At 48.3% G+C, this 24,490-nt stretch overlaps 1 protein-coding gene across 3 annotated transcripts in view; it reads right to left on the reverse strand.

Moving 5' to 3' along the window:
• rnf41l (ring finger protein 41, like) overlaps positions 1-24,490 on the reverse strand; it is an 80,125-nt gene that overhangs the window by 12,811 nt on the left and 42,824 nt on the right. For 2 of the 3 annotated variants that reach the window (XM_085992649.1, XM_085992651.1), the window contains 3 exons: positions 14,437-14,576; positions 12,722-12,748; positions 10,054-10,216 (listed from right to left, as the gene is read on the reverse strand). In XM_085992649.1, coding sequence (XP_085848775.1) covers positions 10,054-10,216; positions 12,722-12,748; positions 14,437-14,576 — 330 coding nt within the window. The remainder of the gene's footprint in view (positions 1-10,053; positions 10,217-12,721; positions 12,749-14,436; positions 14,577-24,490) is intronic. The other variant, XM_085992650.1, reaches the window with a different exon arrangement.

Genomic DNA, 24,490 nt, shown 5'->3' on the forward strand with positions numbered 1-24,490 from the left:
GCCAGGTCCATGATGGACATTAAGGTAAACGGCCACGCCACGACCTGCCTTTTCGACTGCGGGAGCACGGAGAGCTTTATCCACCCCGACACGGTGCGGCGTTACTCTCTCCCGGTCCTGCCAGCGCGCCACCGAGTCTCTATGGCCTCCAAGTCCCATTCAGCGGACGTCGGCGGCTACTGCGTGGTGACCCTTTCGGTGAGGGGCACAGAGTACAGAAACTTTAAACTGCTTGTCCTGCCCCATCTCTGCGCTGCCGTTCTACTGGGGTTGGATTTTCAGTGCCACCTTAAGAGTGTCACGATGGCATACGGTGGACCCCTTCCCCCACTCACAGTCTGCAACCAGCAGTTTTCAAATTGCCCGCCGCGCACCTTTTGCAGCCTCTCCACGCTTAAAGTCACCCCCCCCCCCCCCCCGTTGTTCGCTAACCTCGCCCACGACTGTAAGCCCATCGCCACCAAAAGCAGGCAATACAGCGCTGGTGACAGAGTTTTTATTAAATCTGAGGTGGAGCGGCTCCTGAAGGAGGGGATTATTGAAGCTAGCACCAGCCCCTGGCGAGCCCAGGTTGTGGTCGTCAAGACCGGCGAGAAGCAGCGCCTGGTCATTGACTACAGCCAAACAATTAATCGATATACCCAACTGGACGCATACCCCCTCCCCCGCATATCTGATATGGTCAATCAGATCGCACAATACCGCATATTCTCCACCATTGACCTTAAGTCAGCATATCACCAACTCCCTATCCGCTATGAGGACCGCCAGTATACTGCCTTCGAGGCAAACGGCCGCCTCTACCACTTCTTTCGGGTTCCCTTCGGCGTCACCAACGGGGTCTCCGTTTTCCAGAATGCGTTGCAGGCCACTTTTCCCTACCTGGACAATGTGACCATCTGCGGCCATGACCTGCAGGACCATGACGCCAACCTCGACAAATTCCTCCGCACTGCCCAACTCCTAAACCTTACGTATAACAAGGAGAAGTGCATATTCCGCACAACCTGCCTCGCTATCCTTGGCTGTGTTGTGGAACACGGAGTCATCGGCCCCGACCCCGACCGGATGCGTCCCCTTATGGACCTCCCACTGCCTCAAGGCCCTGAAGAGATGCCTGGGGTTTTTCTCCTACTACGCCCAGTGGGTCCCTAATTATGCGGACAAAGCCCGTCCACTTATCAAGTCCACCTCTTTTCCCCTGGCGGCAGAGGCCTGCTTAGCCTTCCACCGTATCAGAGGACATTGCTAAAGCCACCATGCACGCGGTGGACGAGTTCATCCCCTTCGAGGTGGAGAGCGATGCGTCCGACTTTGCCCTGGCCGCTACCCTTAACCAGGCGGGAAGGCCCGTGGCCTCCTTTTCACAAACCCTCCAAGGCTCCGAAATCAGACACTCCTCTGTCGAAAAGGAGGCCCAGGCCATTGTGGAAGCTGTGCGACATTGGAGGCATTACCTGGCCGGAAAACGTTTCACCCTACTCACTGACCAGCGTTCAGTTGCTTTTATGTTTAATAACAAGCAGAGGGGCAAAATCAAAAACGACAAGATTTTGAGGTGGAGAATTGAACTTTCCACCTACAATTATGATATCTTGTACCGGCCCGGGAAACTCAATGAGCCCCCGGATGTTCTATCGCGAGGTACATGTGCCAACGCACAGGTTGATAGACTGCGGGCCCTCCACAATGACCTCTGCCACCCGGGGGTCACCAGGTTCTTCCATTTCATCAAGGCCCGCAACCTGCCTTACTCCATCGAGGAGGTCAGGATCATGACCAGGAACTGCCAAGTGCAAACCGCACTTTTATAGGCCAGACAGAGCACACCTGATAAAAGCCACTCGCCCCTTTGAGCGCCTGAGCGTCGATTTTAAAGGGCCCCTCCCCTCCTCTGACCGCAATGCGTACTTCCTCACTATCATCGACGAGTACTCCCGTTTTCCGTTTGCCATCCCCTGCCCAGACATGACCAGTGCTACGGTCATTAAATGCCTGAACGACCTCTTCGCCTTGTTCGGTTTCCCCAGCTATATCCATAGCGACCGGGGCTCATCGTTTATGAGCGACGAACTCCGCCAGTACCTGCTCGTGAGAGGTATTGCCACGAGCAGGACCACCAGCTACAACCCCCGGGGGAACGGACAGGTAGAAAGAGAGAACGCGACAGTTTGGAAGGCCGCCCTGCTAGCCTTAAAATCTAAGGGCCTTCCAACCTCCCGCTGGCAGGATGTCCTCCCCGATGCGCACCACTCCATTCGGTCACTGCTCTGTACTACCACTAACGCCACCCCTCACGAAAAAATGTTCGTCTTCCCTAGGAAGTCCACATCGGGGACCTCGCTACCACCATGGCTGATGTCTCCAGGGCCCGTCCTACTTCGGAAGCACGTGAGGACCCATAAAACGGCCCCCCTGGTTGAGTGGGTCAACCTCCTCCACGCCAACCCTCAGTATGCCTACGTTGCGTACCCGGACGGGCGGGAGGACACAGTCTCCATACGAGACCTCGCACCCTCGGGTGCCCCTGAAACCAACATCACCCACTACCCACTACCATTGCCCTTCACCGCTACCCACAATGCACCGGCAACAACGGACCCATACCTAACCCCTGTAGACGGCACGCCGTGGCCCCGTGACCCGCCATTGATCACCAACCAACTCAACACCCAGGAGGACGACACGCCAGTGCTCCAGCCCACGCGGGACTCGGCATCGGAAGCTGCACCACCTCAGCCGTCGCCACGACGGCATACAAGACCCCCAGAAAGACTTAATTATACGAACTTTTAATACACTTCACCCCGTCGGACTCATTTTTTAAGCAAGGGGTGAATGTGGTAAACCACTGTTGTTCACTCCACTGTTGTTCACTCTTGCCCATTGGAGTAGGCATCCATGCCCCGGTAGGCTGCGTCCAATGATAGTGCGAGTTCAGAGGCCTTGTTGAGGTCGAGGTCACTCTGCTCTAACAGTCGCTGTCGGGTGTAATTGGACCTGTGGCCCGCTACAAAAGCGGCCCGGATAAGTTCCTCTGTGTACACGGCGGCCTTTACATCCTTACAACCACAGGCCTGGCCAAGCACAGACAGTGCCTGAAGGTATTCCTCGGTCGATTCCCCAGGTTGTTGTTTACGACTCCCCAGAAGGTGCCTGGCGTACACTTCGTTCACTGGGCACGTGTACTGGTCCTTGAGGAGCTTGATAGCATCTGCGTACGAGGTCGCGTCTTGGATGACCGAGTACACTCGGTGGTTCACTTTGGAGGTCAGGACATCCAGTTTGTCCTCGTCCGATTTGATTGCAGCGGAGGCGGTCAGGAATTTTTCGAAACACCTAAGCCAGTGAGTAAACTTGGTGGATGAGTCCGCCTCCCGATGATCTAAGTCCAGGCATGCTGGTGGGAGGATCTTCTCCATTATAAAAATCTTGTTAATAAAATTGATGCGCTATCAATAACTCAAAAGATTGAGATTAAGCGAGTAATTAACAGGCTTTTATTAACAAGAGAATGAAGGTGTGCCTCGAATGGTCGACCGGTCCAGAATACAAAGGGGCTGTGGAGCAGTCACCTTTATACCTGGATTCGTGGGAGGAGTCAGCTGAGGCATGTACACAGTGGAATACAAACAGTGGTTTACCACATACCTGTCTGTGCATGCCTCAGCTGGCTCCGCCCCTGGCTCCACCCATATGCCCTGGTATAAAGGCGGCTGCTCTGCAGTTCCCCAGGCATTCAGGACCGGTCGACCACTAGAGGCATGCCTTCGTTCTTTAGCTAATAAAAGCCTGTTTGTTACTCTCTTAACTTCCAGTCTTTCTCAGTAATTGATAGCGCATCAAGTTAACGTTAGATTTATTATTTACTAGCTGGAGTGCCCGGCGGTGCCGAGGCTATTTCGAGGGCATGTTGTTGTTGGAAGAGAGAGAGAGAGTGACTGGGGGGGGGAAGAGCGAGAGCGACTGGGGGGGGGGGGGAAGAGCGAGAGCGACTGGGGGGGGAAGAGAGAGAGCGACTGGGGGGGAAGAGAGAGAGCGACTGGGGGGGGGGAAGAGAGAGAGCGACGGGGGGGGAAGAGAGAGAGCGACGGGGGGGGGGGGAAGAGAGAGAGCGACGGGGGGGGGGGGAAGAGAGAGAGCGACTGGGGGGGAAAGAGAGCGACGGGGGGGAAGAGAGAGAGCGACTGGGGGGGGGGAAGAGAGAGAGCGACTGGGGGGGGGGAAGAGAGAGAGCGACTGGGGGGGGGAAGAGAGAGAGCGACTGGGGGGGGGGAAGAGAGAGAGCGACTGGGGGGGGGGGAAGAGAGAGAGCGACTGGGGGGGGGGAAGAGAGAGAGCGACTGGGGGGGAAGAGAGAGAGCGACTGGGGGGGAAGAGAGAGAGCGACTGGGGGGGAAGAGAGAGAGCGACGGGGGGAAGAGAGAGAGCGACTGGGGGGGGGGAAGAGAGAGAGCGACTGGGGGGGGGGAAAGAGAGAGAGCGACTGGGGGGGGGGGGAAAGAGAGAGAGCGACTGGGGGGGGGGGGGGGAAGAGAGAGAGCGACTGGGGGGGGGGGGAAGGTGGCCCGATGGACCCCTGCGAAGGAAGAAGGTAAGCTCTCCCTCCATGTCCCACCCCCTCACTCTTTCCCTCCCTCACCCGTCTCTCCCTGCTTTACTCTCCCTCCCCCTCTCTCCTCCTGTCTCTCCCTGCTTTTCTCTCCCCCTCTCTCTCTTCCCCCCACCCTGCCCCTCTCCTCCCTCCCTATTTCTCTGACGTCTGTCGCTCTCAGTTTTTCTTCTGCCGTGGTGCCCGATTTGCTACTCCAGGCCCCGCCGTCCGCCCGCTCTCCGGGGCAAGGTAAGAGCCGGGCTCCGGCCCCACACCGCCAGGGATCAGCACCCGAGGAACCCGCCCGCCGCCCAACGTGAACAAAGACCCTCCTCACCTGTCACGGAGTTGAAGTCTCCGAAAGCGGCCACGGTGCGCCGGGCCTCTTCCCCCGCGCATTCAGGAGGCGCGGGGGAGAGAGAGACAGACTTTTGGGGGGGGGGGGCGAGTTAGACGCCGCCGCGCACCTGCTCCACGGAGCTCCGTGCCGCCACCGCCGCACCAGCCTTTACTAAGATGGCGGCGATCGGGGGCCGCTTGTTGACTGGGGCCGGGAGGTGCCTAGCTCGGGCGTGGGTGCGGAGGAGAGGCCGAGGCTTCGAGGCCTACCTGGAAAAATGGGGCAAGGTAGGAAAATTAATGTGATTAGATAAAAGATTTAAAAAGTAATTAACTTTTTTAAAAAACAATATGTGTTTTAAAAGCAACGTTTTTTTGAAAGACGCAGAAAGCGGGAAAAAGAAAGGAAAAGTTTGGAATCAAGATGGCGGCGACTCACCGGTTCAGAACGATAAGGCCCGCCCACACAGGCACCGATTGGTGAACCGTCAGGTCACCGAAGCTTAGGATTGGTCAATCGTCCCGTCACTCGACCGTAGGAGGGCCTGGCCGCACGCGCCAGGAACCCACCGTACGATTGGTCGACCTCGACGTCACTCGATGCTAATGAGCGGAATGTTGAACGTTTTTTGGATACCGCGGACGCAATTTTTGTCCGGCCGAAACGTAAATACGCTTAGGACGGTTCTGGAATCGTCAGCTTTCTTTCGACGTAACACACGTGTAGGTACGCTCTATAACTTTCGAGTTAATTCAATACAGACAGACAGAAGAACCGCTTTATATATATAGATAGATTTTTGCCCAATTTTCTCCCTTTTTCTATACTTCTTTCCAGTAAGTATTGACTCATTCTGAGGCCATCACAGCAGAGCCTAATCATGTCACCACCCCATGAATAGATGTGCACTTCCAGTGGAGTTCCTTCAGAAAGATTCATTCCATCCTTAATACAGGATGCCAAGTGTAGCGCCCCTTCCATTGCACCAGCTGAGATCAGAGACCTTATCGTCGACCAGGTATCAAACCTGGAATTTTCCTGTCCGTAGAACAAGATTCATCATCATCCATATTGGATTAAAATTAGTATCTTCTTCTTAGGCAGTCCCTCGGAACCGAGGATGACTTGCTTCCACATTAAAAATGATTTCACAGGTGGCTGATGAGTCCAATGCAGGACCTACAGTCTCTGTCACAGGTGGGGCAGATGGTGGTTGAAGGGGCGGGTGGGTGGGGTGCTTGGGTTGACGTGCGCTGCCTGCGCTTGGCTTCCGCTTGCTCCCAGCGAAGAGACTCGAGGTGTTCGGTGCCTTCCCGGATGTTTCTCCTCCACTTTGTGCAGTCTTGGGCCAGGGATTCCCAGGTGTTGGTGGGGATGTTGCACTTTTTCAAGGAGGCTTTGAGGGTGTCCTTGAAGCGTCTCCTCTGCCCACCTGGGGCTCTCTTGCCGTGCCGGAGCTCCGAGTAGAGCACTTGTTTTGGGAGTCTCGTATCGGGCATGTGGGCAATGTGACCCATCCATCGGAGCTGATCGAGCGTGGTCAGAGCTTCGATGTTGGTATATTCATTTGAGATTTCAATGATACGCCAAAATTTACGCCAATCTTCCCATTGGTGAGTTACGCCGAAATTTCCTGACAATCTCATTAGCATATGCTAGAATACAAATACAACATAAAACAAGTGGAAATCAGTGTAAACAATCGAGGCCCAAGGAAAGTGCCGGCCATGCCATATTCTCTCTTTCGAGTTCCCCCTTATGCATAAAAATTAAACTTTGTAGCTAACAAACAATAATTTATGCACATTAGGCACAGCAGCGGAGAAAATGGATCTTGTTGAACTCATCTGGCATGAGACCGGGTAAAAAGGTCCAATTTCATGGTGCTATGTCTTGCATCCCAAGGCACCAGAAATACGTCTGATGCCATTTTGGCCCGAATGATATTCAGGCATCCTTGATGCTGCATTAAGCTCCTTGAATATACGAATGAAGTGCCTAACACCTGCTTAAGGACCCCTCTTGAAAATTGGTCAGTGCTGTTCTTGCGGGCTAACCAGTGGTACTTAAAGGCCACCAACAAAAAGCTAAGTTTCTTCTAACTTACCTTCATGTGGAGCCAGGAGGAGCACTGGCTTCACACCACTCTTGAGGACTGCTGCTGACTTGCATCCCCCCCCCTCCCCCCCCGCAGTTGTCCTCCTCCCTTCCCAGGACCTACCTGAGGCCCACTGCTGGTGTTGCAGCTGGTCCAAATTGGTCAGGAGCCAACCGGCGAGCTGTCTCTAGATGCCCAAATTCTGATGATGGCTTGGACTTTAGCCTTATCTGATAGACTTTTCTCATACTCTCTTTTAGTCCTTCCAATATCTCTTTTCAGTGGCCTACTACACTTTCTATATTCCTCAGGATTTTCCTTAATATTGTTAACCCTAGTTTTATTATATATATCTCAAGTTTCAGTTTAGTTTTAATCTCTTTATTTATCTTTTTGCCTTACATGAATATATTTATTTTGTAGTCTGTCCATCTCATTTGAAGATTCCCACTGCTGATCCATTGTCCTGTATGCTAACTTTTCTGCCCAGTTAACTTGGGCCATAACACCTTATGTCAGTGAACTGTGCCTTTTTCCAGTTCAACACCCTCACCTTTGACTTGACTTTTATTTTCATGTGGAACTATGTTGCAGTTGCTATTTCCCAATCGTTCTCTTCTCCCATCAGTTACTTGCTCTAGTTCAATCCTTCTTTCCTTGTTCGACTGGAAAAATAATGATCTAGGAAGCCATCTTTAATGCATTCCATCTTTTTCTACTACTTATGTTAAACCAATGCATAATTTTAATGATGAAATTAATTTGTAGGATCAATTGATAGAATTACATCACAGAAACAGACCATTCAGCCCAACTGGTCTGTGCTGATGTTTATGCTCCACACGAGCCTCCTCCCACCCCTACTTCATCTAACCCAATTAGCATAACTTTCTATTCCTTTCTCCCTCCTCATGTGTTTATCTAGCTTTCCCTTTAATTCAGAGCAAAGAAACTGCTGCATCTGCTTCAAATGTTGAATTTCAGGCCTAGAAAATTACCCAACTCCCACGTTTGAATATTTCTGCCCATTTTATGCAGCATATTGTGTGGACAAGTAAAAAATATCATACTAGTTTATCTCCGGTGGCACTGCACACGGGGAGTCAAGACCAAATGTCATCTTCAGGCGATGCGGATTTACAGGCAGCTGCATAACTGGACCAGGACCGGCAGACAGGATTCAGTCCCCATTTAAAGGTCATGCACTGTGTCCTTTATACTTTTTATACATTACTTTTGATTTAATATTCTTTACATAGTTCTGTACCAAAACACCATAAATTTGGAAAGCAGAGGAGAATAGGAGCTTCTTAGAACAAAAGCTGTGGAACTGGGAGATGCAAGACAGAGGCTCAACAGCATTCCTCTGGCGGGAGGATATAGTTACAGTGTGACAAGTTTACATAGGTAGATTCCATTATAAATGTTGACATGAATTTATAATGAGGAAAACAGTTAACAAATGTGCCAATAATGTGACAACAGTAAGATTTTGTAGAAATGCGCACATATATGATGTATACTATAATAGCAGGGGAGCCCGGCGTTGCCAGGGCAATTTTGGGCCGCGCGGTCTCCGTGCCCGTGTGTCCCCCCCTCTCTCCCCGTGATGTCCTCTCCCTGCCTCCTTCCCTCACCTCCCCCTCCCCTTCCCTCACCTTCTGATAGCGGCCGTGCGGGGCCTAGCGCTTGAGGTGCGGCCGGGCTGTCTGGCGGAGACTGACCCGAGCTGAGCTCTCTCGCGGATCGTGCGGCTGACGGGCAGCCGCTGCCGCTCCCCCGACCGCTGTGTGTGTCGGGCTGAGCGGTTGCGAGGCACGGCCCGAGTGAGCCCAACTTACCTGCCAGTGCGGTGGGGCAGGAGCGGGATCGGGAGCCGCAATGTGAGGGTTGCTGTGGGGATGGAGCTCCCCCGCGGGTGGTGTGGTTGACGGTCGGCCGCTGCCGATGACCCGCCCGCTGCGTGGAAACTCACCCGCTGCCGGAGTCGGAATGTGGGGGTTTGTTTGGGTGGTGGTGTCCCTGTGGGGATGAAAAAAATGGCGGCGAAGTTTAGGGAGACTGGAGCATTAGGTCCCGCCTGTGACGCACCGATTGGTCAACCATCAGGTGAGTGAACTGTAGGATTGGTCAAGCAGCACGTCACTCAACGCTAATGAGAGGATTTTTGAGTATTTTTGAACGTTTTTTGTACACTGTGCAAACAATTTTTGTGTGACGAAAAAGTAAATACACCTACAAGAGTCCTCTAATGATCAGCTTTCTTTTGATATAACATATGTGTAGGTACACTCTATAACTTTTGATTGTATAGCCGGACAGAGAGACAGAAAGACAGAGACACATACTGTTTTATATATATATAGATAGAAGATATATAAAGTTATATAAATACTGTGTCTACATAAGAACATATCTAACCATACATAGACTTGTTGGCAGCTACAAACCACTCACTGCAATACAATTTATGCTAACAATTTGATTTATATAGCATATTTAATGTACAAAAAGCACGCCAAGGCACTTTACAGAAGTGTAATCAGACAAAAATGGATGGTGAGCCAAAAGCTATTAAAAGGAGGGACCAAAAGCTCGGTCCAAGAGGTGGGTTTTAAGGAGGGTCTTAAAAAGGAGGAAAGAGCAGTGGAGGTTTAGGATGGGAAATTCTTGGGGACTATGACTTAGTCTTGCCGAGGCTAGCACAAGCATTCCAGATGACACGCTTGGGACATCCCGAAGAGTCCTCTGCACGCAAGTTACAATCGGTATCAATCTCATGGACACTTCATGTAAGGGGTTGTGTTATTATATCATTGATTTGACGAATAAAGACCATTAACCATATGTCTCTGTTTTTTCTAATCCACAAACTTTTGTTAGGGGTGCAGGATAAATGACTAGTCTATAAAAACCCAACAAGAATCAGGAGTTTGGATTGAAAGTTATGGAGAGGCTCAAATTACTAATCAATCTATTTCTACAGCTTGATGTTAGGTTCTGAAGTGGCCCATTACATACCTGAGCAATTCCAGTTCTGTCCTCAATTCTGTTATACAGTTGTGTTGTGCATCATCTGCACTGAGAATAGTATAGCCACATCCATTTGAGCATTCGCGACTTCGATATTCACACACTGCCATGTGTGATTCCAGGTTGCGTCGTTCTATCTGAACAGTACAACCTTTGGAGAAAATTGTATAAATATATTAAAAATGTTATAAAAAGTAATTAAAAATTAAAACATTACAAAACACCAACACAGCACTACAGCATGCAAACAGTACAAGGAGGAGGTGGTTTTCTGGACTATAGTATAACAGCTTTTAAACTGAAACTGGGTTCAAATTTAATTTTCCAGTCAAAGAACTTAACACCAATATCATGACTTTCCAATTTGATATGCCTACTTACCTTGAAGATGTAGGGATAAGGTAAGTAGATGCAATTAAATATGGTAATTTTGAAGCGTTGCTGGTGTGATCAACTTTTCGCCAATTCTGAAACTGAGGAAAATGTCTGCTCAAAAAAGTACACGACATGACATCTTTGTACATTGGTTGGGGAATTGGACCTCGACTGATACACAAGGCGTCATGACACACAAGTGCATTCATGCATTTCCTTGAGCTGGCTTTTAGCCTCTCGGTTTCAGAATTAGTTGTCCATTTATCATGCATTGTGGAGTTGGTAATTTTACTTAAGAATCATAAGTTTACAACATAGGAGGAGGCATTCAGCCCATTGTGCTTTTGCTGGCTCTTTGAAAGACGTTCTCATTCTCATTGGAGCTGTTTTCATTACCTTTTGTCTTTTTAATGTCTGTTCACTCACACCCCCCCAAAACACACACACACACACACACACACACACACACACACACGAGATATCACCTATATGAAGTAAAAAAAGTGTTCTAAAATTAGTCAGAATACATAACTTTTTAAGAATTCATTCAACATTTTCAGGGAACATCCTCCGAGATCCTCCCTCTAGGATTACCCATGCCGAGGGAAGTATTATTTGAAAGGAATGTGTACAATTTAAAATTTGCTGTCTACATCTTTGCTTGAAAATTTATCAACTCAATATACTGATTTGTATACCCATTTTAAACAACTTAATTGATCCAGCTACCAATCTGCATCATTGATCTTTGACCTACCCAAGTTACATTATACTTACTTAAAACAATAAATCCAGCTTGCATTTATATAGCATCTTTAACATACAATACTTTAAAGGGGGAAAAATGTAAATACATAAATAGAACTGATGCCAAACATTAGAGTTATGGGGAGGTGACCTAAAGCTTAGTCGAAAAGATGGGTTTTAAGCAAGTTTTTAATGATGTAGAGAGATGGAAAAGTTTAGGGAGGGTGCTCCTGCGAGTAGAACTGAGGCGCCTTAAGGCTCTATCAATATTAATGAGGTGAAAGAAGGCATGGATGTACAGAAGATCAGAGTTGGAAGATGGAAGGGTGGAGGGGGGGGCGATAGAAGGCTAGAATAAGCTGCAGAGATAAGATGGGGTTGGCAAGGAGGAAGTTGGAGAACCAGAAAATCTGGCAACAGTGGAAGACAAGCCATTGCTGAAGATGTGTTGGCTGTTCAGGTAGATAGAAACAGAACCATACAAGGGCAGTCCCAAAAAGCTGAACAATAGGAAAAGGTGATAGAACATGCCACACTCCTCTATCATATCAAATGCTGCAAAGGCCAAGGAGAGATAAAGCACCATGGTCACAGTCACACACAATACCATTTATGACTTTGGCCATGTCCGTCTAGGTACTGTGAAAAAGGCGCAAGTCCAACTACAGGGATTCAAATGGGAAGTTTTGCGTTAGGTGATCATGAAGCTGGGTGGCGATGAAAATCTTAGAGAGAAAAGAAAGGTTAGAAGTGGAATGGTAATTGGAGAGGACAGATGGGTCAAGAGTGGTTCTTTTGAAGAGGTTGGGTGAGGTCAGTGGTTTTAAAAGGGAAAGGAATGATATCTGAGGAAATGGAACAATCAACAATGTCAGCTAGCATAGGAGCAATGAGGGGAGTCGAGCTGAGAAGTGATCAAGGGGAATAAAATCTAGTGAAACATATAGATCATAATATGAACAGACATTCAATAAGAGATCATCCAAATATGATTATGCTGAATGGAGAAATTGTGGTCATCGAGCACTAAGAATCAAATATGATATAGTAAAACTGAAATAATATTTGCATTTATATAGCACATTTCACAATGATATATTTTATACAATGCCTATATAACTTTAAAAAAAAGTAATTCAAATGTGATAGCCCTTCTCCACAAAGACTCATCTGCTATTTGGTTGAGGATACTGGGAGATTTTACTACTCTTGCTTGAATAGTGATGTTGGACCATTAATGTCCAGCTGACCTAATGGGGCAACCAGACTGGATGTTGATCCCATCCAAAGGATGATGCTCTTGACAATGCTGCATTCCCTTCTGTACTGGAGTGTCAGCCATGGTGTAAGGGCTTGGATCCACAATTATCTGAACCAGAGGTAAGTATGGTACTAAGTTAGTCAACCTAGCAGAAAAACTCATTCAAATCACTGCACCAAAAATGCACAAAATCAATTTTGAGAATAAAACTTTTTATTGTGAAATCAAGGATTAAATATTGCACTGCAACAAAATTCATTGTTAAATACATACCACATCCATAACACATGTAAATTCCACCTAAAGAAACATTGGCAAAGGGGTATTTCAAACAATTGGGCTAAAAAATGGAAAGTATGGCTTTACTCTAGTTGCATAAATATTTTGAATACTACACAACACATAAGAGACCATGTCCATTATAATGCCACTGTTATTACCAACTGAAGAATATTACAGCTCATCCAAGACAACTAAAGCGAGGCATTGGAGGAGGATAGAGTGGCTGACCATTTCAAAGACTGCAGAGGAGGATGATGAGGCATAATGTACCATGGTCACAGTTACAGTGAATGCCATTTGTGACTTTGGTCAGGGCCATTTTGGTGCTCTGGGAGGGGCGAAAACTTGATTGGAAAGATTCAAACAGGGAGTTGCAGGAAAGATGGGAGATAGCAACACAGTCAAGGACTTTGGAGAGGAATGGGAAATGGAGATAGAATGATTGTTTTCAAGGACAGAGTGGGTAACAATGCATTTATTTGATAAGGAGGTGATGATGGTGGTTCTTAAAGTTAGGAGGACAATATCTGAAGACAAGGAACTATTTATATCAGCTAGCATGGTGGCCTGGAAGGGAAGTTGGGTGGTCAGCAGTTTAGCGTGAATAAGATCAAAGGAGCAGAAGGTGGGTTGCATGAAAAGGGTGAGCTGAGAGAGGGCATGTAGAGAGACGGGAGTAAAATGAGAGCGAGAGTGACATGGGAATTTTACATATGAACAGTCAGACTTGATTTAATGTCTCAGCTAAAAGATAGTATTACTCCCTAACTACTGCAATGAAGTGTCAGCATAGATATAAAGTCCATGGCGGGCAAAAATGATATGGTCCACAGAAGGAGGCAAAATATACATGGTCTGTAGAAGGAAAGTGATGAACAGGTCAAATGGTCATTTCTCATCCACTCTGTTGGAATGCACTGCTGTTTATTCTCTCCTTTGCCACAGGTAAGACATTCCATGGCATGACTTTGAATACTGCATGTAAGACACAGTTATTCAGGTACTCATTGAAATCTTTCCTAACATATTAGATAAAAACATACTTTCTGGGTACAGATTCATTAAAATCTCCATTATTACGATCTTTAAAACAGAATCAGGCTAAATCTAGGTTTAACCACTAGGGGGCATGGTTCAGCAGCACTGAGTTACTATCAGTTACAATGACTAAGGAGCTGAAAATTAGAATGAATCAACCTGAAGCACGTATAACCTTCCCATGAATCACTTTCCCCGTGAATCTATAAATTGAACTTGTGGCTTTTTTCTCCTGACCTAATTCTGAAAATCATAAGATTTACAATTTTAGAAGACAATAAAAAATATAGTTTCAGGTAATAATAAAGATAAATTTGGCAGAGGATAAAGAGTTTATACAAATATTTTCCACTTCACAAAAGGGAAACAAATCTCTCTCAAACCATTTAGTATTTCTGTTCCCATGCAAATACAGACCACTTTTTGAAACGCTTATGCCCTAGACGACATTTTAAAATTGTTTGAGTATCCTCTCTTCCTATAATTATTTCCGAAAACAAATGTCTATTCTTGGTTTTGGGTCGCACTCAAAACCAATTTTCAAGAATTTCAATCTGTTAATGGATACTCTTCCCTTTCATTAGAAAAAGCAATCTAAAACAAGAAATGCAAGTTGCTCTAACTAATAATAATACTGATTAAAAATAATTTTTTTGCTTTTCACTTACCAGCATTTGAGCAAGGAACTTTGCTGTATTCACACTCTCTTTCATGTCTGTCAATAGCTTCTAAAGAACAGATCGTTTCACAACCATGCTGTCTATTTTTGCACCAAATCTGAAGGCGATTCAGATCATTGCGCATATACCTGTCAGAGAAAAAATAAATTTAAGGAACAGGTAAACTTCTTTATTCTCTTCCCATTTAGGTTTACAGGCAATTTACGTTAGCAAAACTATTTTTATTGGTGAGTGCATAGCTAAAAAATAATTTTCTTTCATCATGAAACACCACATCAGTTGTTACACAACATATCAGAAAGCATATGTAAAAGTGATGCATTTCCTCCTCTTTAAAATTTCAAAATTTCAATTTTATTTTGTAATCCTAAATATCGCTTATGCATCAGCTGATGCAGTTAGTTGCAAATGAAAATCAATACTTAAAATAAATTGGATGCCATGTTATCTATCATGCAAGTGTGTAACCTATTATTTCAACAGGGATACAAAACTTAAAGTTAATATAACAGGAACAGTAGTGTAGTGGTAATGTCACTGGGCTAGTAATCCAGAGGCCTGAACTAATGATCTAGAGACATCAGTTCAAATCCAACCACAGCATCTGGGGAATTTAAATTCAGTTAATTAAATAAATCTGGAATCAAAAAGCTACTATCAATAATGGTAACCATGAAACTATCGGATTCTCGTAAAAACCCATCTGGTTCACTAATGTTCTTTAGGGAAGGAAATCTGCTGTCTTGCCTATATGTGACTCCAGACTCACAGCAATGTGGTTAACTCCTAACTGCCCTCTGAAATATAACAAACCGCTACAAAACAAAATAATAAGAATGTAACCAAACAGACCACCCGGCATGCACACCCAGCCCAGTCCTCCTCACCAACATCTGGGGACTTGTGCCAAAATTGGGAGAGCTGTCCCACAGATTAGTCAAGCAACAGCAACAAAGTCATAGCTTTCAGCCAATGTCCTAAACTCCTCCATCAGCAGGGGTGGTGGCACAGTGGTATACAGTCAGGAAGGAGTGGCCCTGGGCATCCTCAACATTGACTCTGGACCCCATGAAGTATCATGGCTTCAGGTCAAGCACGGGCAAGGAAACCTCCTGTTGATTACCGCCTTCCCACAGCAGATGAATCAGTACTCCTTGGAAAAAGCACTGAGGCAAGGGCACAGAATGTACTCTGGGTGGGGGACTTCAATGTCCATCACCAAGTGTGGCTTGTAGCACCTGAAGGACATAGCTGCCAGCCTGGGCCTGCGACAAGTGGTGAGAGAACCAACATGATGGAAAAACCTACTTGACCTCGTCCTCACCAATTTACCTGTCGCAGATGCATCAGTCCATGACAATATTGGTAGGAGTGACCACTGCACAGTCATTGTGGAGACGAAGTCCTGTCTCACCCTCCATCGTGTCAGGTCAAGCATAAGCAAGGAAACCTCCTGCTGATTACCTCCCACCGCCCTCCCTCAGCTGATGAATCAGTGGTTGCACACCACTTGGAAGATGCATGCTCAGAAGCAGCATGCTATAGACAGGGCTAAGCGATCCTACAATCAACAGATCAGATCAAAGCTCTGCAGTCCTGCCACATCCAGTCGTGAATGGTGGTGGACCATTAAACTAACAGGAGGAGGTGGCTCCATGAATATCCCCATCCTCAATGATGGTGGAGCCCAGCACGTGTTTGCAGCCAGAAGTGCCAAGTGGATGATCCATATCATCCTCCTCCTGAGGTCACCACCATCACAGAAGCCAGTCTTCAGCCAATTTGATTCACTCCATGTGATATCAAGAAATAGCTGCGCGCATTGGATACACCAAAGGCTATGGGCCCTGACAACATCCCGGCTATCGTGCTGAAGCCTGGTGCTCCAGAACTAGCCGCACCTTTAGCCAAGCTGTTCCAGTACAGATAAAACACTGGCATCTATCAGACAATGTGAAAAACTGCCCAGGTATGTCCTGTCCACAAAAAGCAGGACAAATCCAATCTGGCTAATTGCCGCCCCATCAGTCTACTCACAATCATCAGCAAAGTGATGGAAGGTGTCATTGACAGTGCTATCAAGCGGCACTTACTCACCAATCACCTGCTCACTGATGTCCAGTTTGGGTTCCGCCAAGAGCACTCGGCTCCTGACTTCATTACAGCCTTGGTCCAAACATGGACAAAAGAGCTGAATTCCAGAGGTGAGGTGAGAGTGACTGCCCTTGACATCAAGGCAGCATTTGACCAAGTGTGGCATGAAGGAGCCCCAATAAAACTGAAGTCAATGGGAATCGGGGGGGGGAAACTCTCCACTGGTTGGAGTCATACCTAGTACAAAAGAAGATGGTTGTGGTGATTGAAGGTCAATCATCACAGCCCCAGGACATCGCTGCAGGAGTTCTTCAGGGCAGTGTCCTAGGCCCAACCAGCTTCAGCTGCTTCATCAATGACCTTCCCTCCAACATAAGGTCAGAAATGGGGATGTTCACTGATGACTGCATAATGTTCAGTGCCATTCGCAACTCCTCAGATAATGAAGCAGTTCATGCCCACATGCAACAAGACCCGGACGACGTTCAGGCTTGGGCTGATAAGTGGCAGGTAACATTCGTGCTACAGAAGTGCCAGACAATGACTATCTCCAACAAGTGAGAGTCTAACCACCGCCCCTTGATATTCAATTGCATTACCATTGCCAAATCCCCCACCAACAACATCCTGGGGGGTCACCATTGACCAGGAACTTAACTGGGCCAGCCACATACTGTGGCAACAAGAGCAGGTCAGAGGCTAGGTATTCCGTGGCAAGTGTCTCATTTCCTGACTCCCCAAAGCCTTTCTACCATCTACAAGGCACAAGGAGTGTGATGAAATACTCTCCACTTGCCTGGATGAGTGCAACTCCAACAACATTCAAGAAACTTGACACCATCCAGGACAAAACAGCCCGCTTGATTGGCACCCTATCTACCACCTTAAACATTCACTCCCTCCACCACCGGCGTACCGTGGCTGCAGTGTGTACCATCTACAAGATGCATTGCAGCAACTCGCCAAGGCTCTTTCGGCAGCACCTCCCAAACCTGCGACCTCTTCCACCTAGAAGGACAAGGGCAGCAAGCGCATGGGAACACCACCACCTCCAAGTTCCCCTCCAAGTCACACACCATCCTGACTTAGAAGTATATCGCCGATCCTTCATCCTAGCTGGATCAAAATCCTGGAACTCCCTCCCTAACAGCACTGTGGGAGTACCTTCACCACACGGACTGCAGTGGTTCAAGGCGGCGGCTCACCACCACCTTCTCAAGGGCAATTAGGGATGGGCAATAAATGCTGGCCTTGCCAGCGATGCCCACATCCCATAAACGAATAAAAAAATTGTTCCAGACCATAGGTCACGGTGAGTTGGAGTTTATACTGTTGCAAAGGTGGGTGAGTGCTGGAGTGAAGGAGTTGGTGAACAATGCACATCCCCACAGAAATGGTTTGGAAAGATGTTTGTAAGGCATCAGCTCAGACACAGAAATTTCAAATAATTTTTATTGGTTTGTTACAAATAAGCAGTGTCTTGCATCCCCACTGCAGGCACATAAATAAACTGTTTTCACACATATCACAGTTATATAAATAAATTAGTCTGTGCATATCTCACTGGGGAAAGCAAATTTTTACCTAGGTTATCAGTGATTTTTTATAGTGAGGGCCAAAAAATACATGAACTTAAGAAAAGGTTAAACAAGTTTGCATCTTTGTTTCTTTACTAAATATCTTTTCAGAGCAGTGTCCTCGGCCCAAGTATCTTCAGCTGCTTCATGAATGATGTGCCCTACATCATGAGGTCAGAAGTGAGGCTGTTCGCTGATGATTGCAGAGTTCCTCTCCATTCGCAATTCCTCAGATAAGGACGATGTCCATGCCCGAATGTTAAAGTTTGCTCGTGCAAAACTGGCCGTGTACCCAAAAATAAATTAGGGGGAACATTGCCTGAGGGCCCTCTGCTTCTTCCTTGAATGGAGGCCCAACCAGTCCCCATCCACCACCACCACCCTCAACAGCCTGGTTGAACTTGTTCTTGCATTGAACAACTTTTCCTTTGACTCCACTCACTTCCTTCAAATAAAATGTTGCTATGGGAACCCGTATGAGTTCTAGCTATACCTGTCTTTTTGTGGGATAGGTGGAACTGTAGGAGTCGCTGGAAATAAACAGACTGCGAGACTTTCATAGCAGCAAAGAAAAACGCGTGTTAGCTTTATTAACTCTCCGCATGGACAGAGGGCCTCGTCGCAGGGCTATGATGTCATCACACAATCGACGACTCTTAAAAGGGACCCTGCCCCGATAACCCAAGTTCCGTACATAATGTGGAACGATAACAACATTGGCTACACATAGTGAATTGTGTTACTGTCCCTATGTGGTCTCCGCCACATACATCCCCCCAGAATTCACTAGAACTGGCAATATCAGTCATTGAGGGGCCCGGATCACACGGCCGAAACGGCTCAAGTCCGGGGCGGGGACTGGGGGGGGGTCGCAGGAGGGTCCCCGGGCGCTCGGTGGTGGACTGAGGGTGCAGAAGCCAGAGGTTGGCCCCGTCGCGGGGGCTGAGCCAACCCAACGGGTCGGTCCAGATCCAGGTGGGCCGGCTTAAGATGGTCCATGGAAATGTAGTGCGGCTTACCGCCGACATCCACCACGAAGGCCTTGTCCCCGGCTTCCAGGACGCGGAATGGTCCGTCGGAGGGTGGGTGAAGAGGTCCCCGGTGGGCGTCATGGCGGACGAAAACGTACTCCGTCGCACGAAGGTCGGGCGGAACGTGGGACTGAGGGAGACCGTGCTGCGACGTGGGCAGACTGCTGACGGGCTGCGGACCAAGGGTCCGTGGCGTTGGGGACGAAATCCCCGGGAACCCGCAGCGGCTGCCCGTAGACGAGCTCGGCGGACGAGGACTGGAGGTCCTCCTTGGGGGCGGTCCTGAGTCCCAGCATAACCCACGGGAGTCTGTCGATCCAACTGTCGTCCCGGAGGCTGGCCCGGAGCGCGGCCTTCATGGAGCGATGAAACTGTTTGCACAGCCCGTTAGCCTGAGGGTGATATGCGGTGGAGTCTCAACCCGAGGCCTTGGGCGACAGCGTTCCAGAGCTCCGACGTGAACTGGGGCCCCCGGTCGGAGGGGACGTCAGATGGGGCGCCGAACCGGGCGACCCAAGTGTTGATGAATGCCCGAGCCACATCGGTGGACGTTGTTGACAACAGTGGGACGGCTTCCGGCCATCGGGTGGTTCTGTCGACCATCGTGAGGAGATGGGTGAACCCGCGGGAGGGCAGCAGGGGCCCCACCAGGTTCACGTTAACATGGTCGAACCGCCTCTCGGGCACCGCGAAAGGCGCCAACGGGGCCTTAGTATGGCGATGCACTTTCGAGCGCTGGCATACCACGCAGGTATTGGCCCAGTTGCGAACGTCCTTCTTGAGCCCGTGCCAGACGAACTTAGCCGCCACCAGCTTCTGTGACAGCTTCCTGCCCGGGTGGGAAAGGCTATGGACGGCGTCGAAAACCTGCCGTCGCCACCCGTCGGGCACGACGGGGCGTGGCTGCCCAGCGGAGACGTCGCACAGGAGCGTGGTGCCGGCATCGTCAAACGCGACGTCCGCTAACTGAAGGGCCGTGACAGCTGTCCTGTAGGTCTGGACGTCCGGGTCGGAGGCCTGGTCGGCCGCCATGCGGGTGTAGTCGATGCCGAGGTGTATCGCGCTGGTGACGGCCCGGGAGAGACAGTCGGTGACAGAGTTGTTTTTCCCAGCCACATGCTGGATGTCCGTCGTGAACTCGGAGACGAAGGAAAGCTGGCGCTGCTGACGGGCCGACCACGGCTCGGAAACTTTGGCCATGGCGAAGGTCAACGGCTTGTGGTCCACGAACGCCGTGAACGGGCGGGCCTCCAGCAGGAAACGGAAGTGTCGGACAGCGAGGTAGAGGCCGAGAAGCTCGCGATCGAAGGTGCTGTACTTCCGTTCGTTGGGGCGGAGCTGCCGGCTGAAGAAGGCGAGCGGCTGCCAGGTGCCGTTGACCCACTGTTCGTGGACGGCGCCGACAGCATAGTCCGAAGCGTCAGTGGTGAGAGCAATCGGCGCATCGGGCAACGGGTGCGCCAGCATGGTCACGTTAGCCAGGGCCCTTTTCGTGTCCGTGAAAGAATTGGCCATCTCCTTGGACCAGTCGACGGCGAGCTTGCCTTTGAGGGCCTCGGTTCTTGACGTCCACCAAAAGGCCACTGGTGCAGAGGAAGTCAGCGCCGAGAAGGGGAGTGGACACTTTCGCTGTAACAAAGTCCCAAGCGAAACGCTGCCCGCCAAAACACAGCGCCACGCTGTTTCCCGAAAGTACGGATGGAACTGCCGTTGGCGGCTTCGAGGGCGGGGCCGTGGTTCCCCCCCTGTATGTCTATGGTTGACGCAGGCAGGACGTTCACCTGGGCACCCGTCCAAAAGAGAAACGGGTCACCAATGTAGGAGTCGCTGGAAATAAACAGACTGCGAGACTTTCATAGCAGCAAAGAAAAACGCGTGTTAGCTTTATTAACTCTCTGCATGGACAGAGGGACTCGGCCTCGTCGCAGGGCTATGACGTCATCACACAATCGACGACTCTTAAAGGGACTTAAGAACATAAGAAATAGGAGCAGGAGTAGGCCATTCAGCCCATCATGTCTGCGCCGGTCGAAAAAGAGCTATCCAGCCTAATCCCACTTTCCAGCTCTTGGTCTGTAGCCTTGCAGGTTACGGCATGTAAGGTTCGCAAAATTCTGCAAAACCCCAAAACAGAAGAATAACCTTATTTAAAACGATTTTGGACCATCACAGAAGAAATCTGTAAAAAGGATAAAATGTATGGTTGGGCCTAACAGAAGAATTCAAAGGGTTAAATTACACATTTTCCCTAAATGTAAGGAAGGGAGAGATTTTGGACTGTTTTATGGAATTATTGGGCCAAAGGGATTTAAAAATAAAAATCCCAGGAAGATTTGGCTGGTTTAAAAGGCATGTTCAGACTTGCAAAAGGCTGTGACACAGGAAAGGTGGGGTGGGCCCCCGAGTTTGGATATTGGACAGTCTGGGAACGTCTTGGGGCCACCTCAGCTTTTACATAAGGACAATGAAAACCTGTCTCCCGTCGAAAAACACCGAGCCAAGGTACATGAATAAAACAGTACCTACCCCCCCAGCAACACAAAGGAAAGAACATAGCCCTACAGGATACAACAATCAAAGCAGCAGTCCAAAACCAATCAAAGAGATTGACAAACATTTTGCATTTTAAACTAGTTTCAAGGCAATCCCGAAACCAGTTAAAAGTAAATTAAAGTTAGATGGACCATCCACAAAACTCGTTAAGTTTAGATGGGCCATCCCCGAAGCTCGTTAAAGTTTTAAAAACCTATTAAAAATAATGAGCCCGCCAAATTTAACAAAGAAACCCGAGATTTGGCGGTCAGATAAGCCAGGCCCCAAATTAGTATAATTGAGGCCTGCCTTTTCCATGGTCAGTCAGCTCGTCAGAAGGTCAGTGAAGTACAGCAAGCACAGTAAGATCAACAGTCAGCAAGAGCACAGTATAGCTCAACGGATCATCATCGGAGACTTGAAGAACCAGAGAAGAAAAGAAAGTCGTGGCAACCGAAGACCTAAAGAAACCAACAACTACCAATATTACCACCAACCAGGTAATATTGGGCCACCGCGACCAACAAGGAACCAACCGCTGAAAATTCACGAACCAAAGACTTGTTTCCACTCTACAGGCTAGTCTGACTTACCCCTGGGTAAAATTTGGACACAAAAGACCCTAAAACTTGCCCTAACCAAAGAAAATTGGATACTTACCCGATACATCCAACAGCGCGACTAACTGCATCAGCGGACCAACCCAAACTGAAGACCCAACGCAGGTGCAGTCTTCTATCACGTCCGGGGTACGGCAGGCCCCAACCGCCATAACTAAGGAGAACCCCGAAATCGCGAACCTCTACAGTCTGTCAAGTCGTTTTGGTGAGCATTTCCTGGTCCTCTGGATTCCAGCCTAGCTGGTGTAGTGGGGTTGGGAGGGTAAGGGATTTTGTATATTGTAATTCTCCCTCGCTTATTCCGAGTGTTCCCCACCCTTTTAGAGCATAATTTTTTATTGTATTGTATATTTTCCTGTCTCAAAATAAAGATCTGAATTCTTTTGACCAACTCTGTTACAAGTTCATTACATCCCCCAAATAAGTCCAAAGTCTAGAACGAAAAGGGACTGGGAGCGATTCAAACCGCTCAAAGGAGTCAGAGGTGAAGCTGACTGAACCCACACACCACCCCTTACAGGCACTCCAATTGCATATCCAAGTACTTTTTAAAATGTGATGCGGGTTTCTGCCTCTACCACCACCATCCAGACCCCCACTGTCCTCTGGGTGAAAAAATGTCTCCTCAAATCCCCTCTAATCCTCTACTTTAAATCTATGCCACCTGGATGTTGACCTCACTGCCAAGGGAAATCAGTGCTTCCTATCCACTCTATCTCAGCCCCTCATAATTTTATATACCTCAATTAAATCTCCCCTCAGCCTCCTCTGTTCCAAAGAAAACAACCCCAGCCTATCCAATCTTTCCTCATAGCTAAAATTCTCCAGTCCTGGCAACATCCTCGTAAATCTCCTCTGTACCCTCTCTAGTGCAATCACATCCTTCCTGTAATGTGGTGACCAGAACTGTACACAGTACTCTAGCTGTGGCCTAACTAGTGTTTTATACAGTTCAAGCTCAACCTCTCTGCTCTATGCCTCGGCTAATAAAGGAAAGTATCCCATATACCTTCAGGGATCTGTGGACATGCACTCCAAGGTTCCTCTGTTCCTCTACATTGCTCAGTATCCTACCATTTATTGTGTTTTCCCTTGCCTTGTTAGCCCTCCCCAAATGCATTACCTCACACTTCTCCGGATTGAATTCCATTTGCCACTTTTCTGCCCACCTGACCAGTCCATTGATATCTTCCTGCAGTCTACAGCTATCTTCCTCACTAGCAACCACATGGCCAATTTTTGTATCTGCAAATTTCTTAATCATGCCCCCTACACTGAAGTCTAAATCATTGATACAGACCACAAAAAGCAGGGGACCTAGTACTGAGCCCTGTGGAACCCCACTGGAAACAGCTTTCCAGTCACAAAAATACCTGTCGACCATTACCCTTTGCTTCCTGCCACTGAGCCAATTTTGGATCCAACTTGCCAGGCCTGGTTAGTACCTGGAGGGGTGACCATCAGGGAAGACCAGGTCACGGAAGGAGCCCCGAGGAGGGGCGGTTGGTGAGAAGGTCACGGAAGGAGCCCCGGGAGGGGCGGCTGGTGAGCAGGCCCGGGCGTTGGGCTGAAGATTGTTGGACAGGAGGAATGGTGGAAATGGAATGGCAGCGCGCACAGACGCAGCGGCTTTGCTTCTCCCAGGACGGTGCTATTTACGTTTAATGTTAATGTTATTTGTACTGGACTCATGGGAGCTTGCAAGATCACATTTCGTTGTTCATGTACTTGTGCATTGTACAATGACAATAAAGTTGAATTATTATGTCAGACCTTGTCAAAACCTTGCTAAAAACCATGTAGACTACACCAAATACACTGGGCTGGATTTTCATTGAGTCGTCGGGTTGGAGGCGGGACTATAACTTTTGGGGTTGTAGTCCTGCCTCCATCGAGTTCTAGCCAACCCACGCGATTTTGACTTGATTGACCTTGTTGAGCCTGCCCAGCGACCTTTTGACAGATGAAATATCAGTGTTTCACAGCTGTTTGAAGCTGTCAAACACTGACAATCTGTACTCCAAGTTAATTCCTTCCTGTCAGGATGATTTAGAGATCTCCCCGGAACAGAAAGCTGAATGCTACAATTTTTGACAGCTCGCAGCCATTCTGCTTTCTGTGCCGGTGAGATGAGAGACTCCCAAGATCTGAAGGAAGGAAGGCTGTAAAAGTAAGTAAAGGTATGTAA

This window comes from Somniosus microcephalus, chromosome 7, assembly GCF_052327205.1.
Source record: "Somniosus microcephalus isolate GS21.2 chromosome 7, FLI_Smic_1.0, whole genome shotgun sequence".
NCBI lineage: Eukaryota > Metazoa > Chordata > Chondrichthyes > Squaliformes > Somniosidae > Somniosus > Somniosus microcephalus.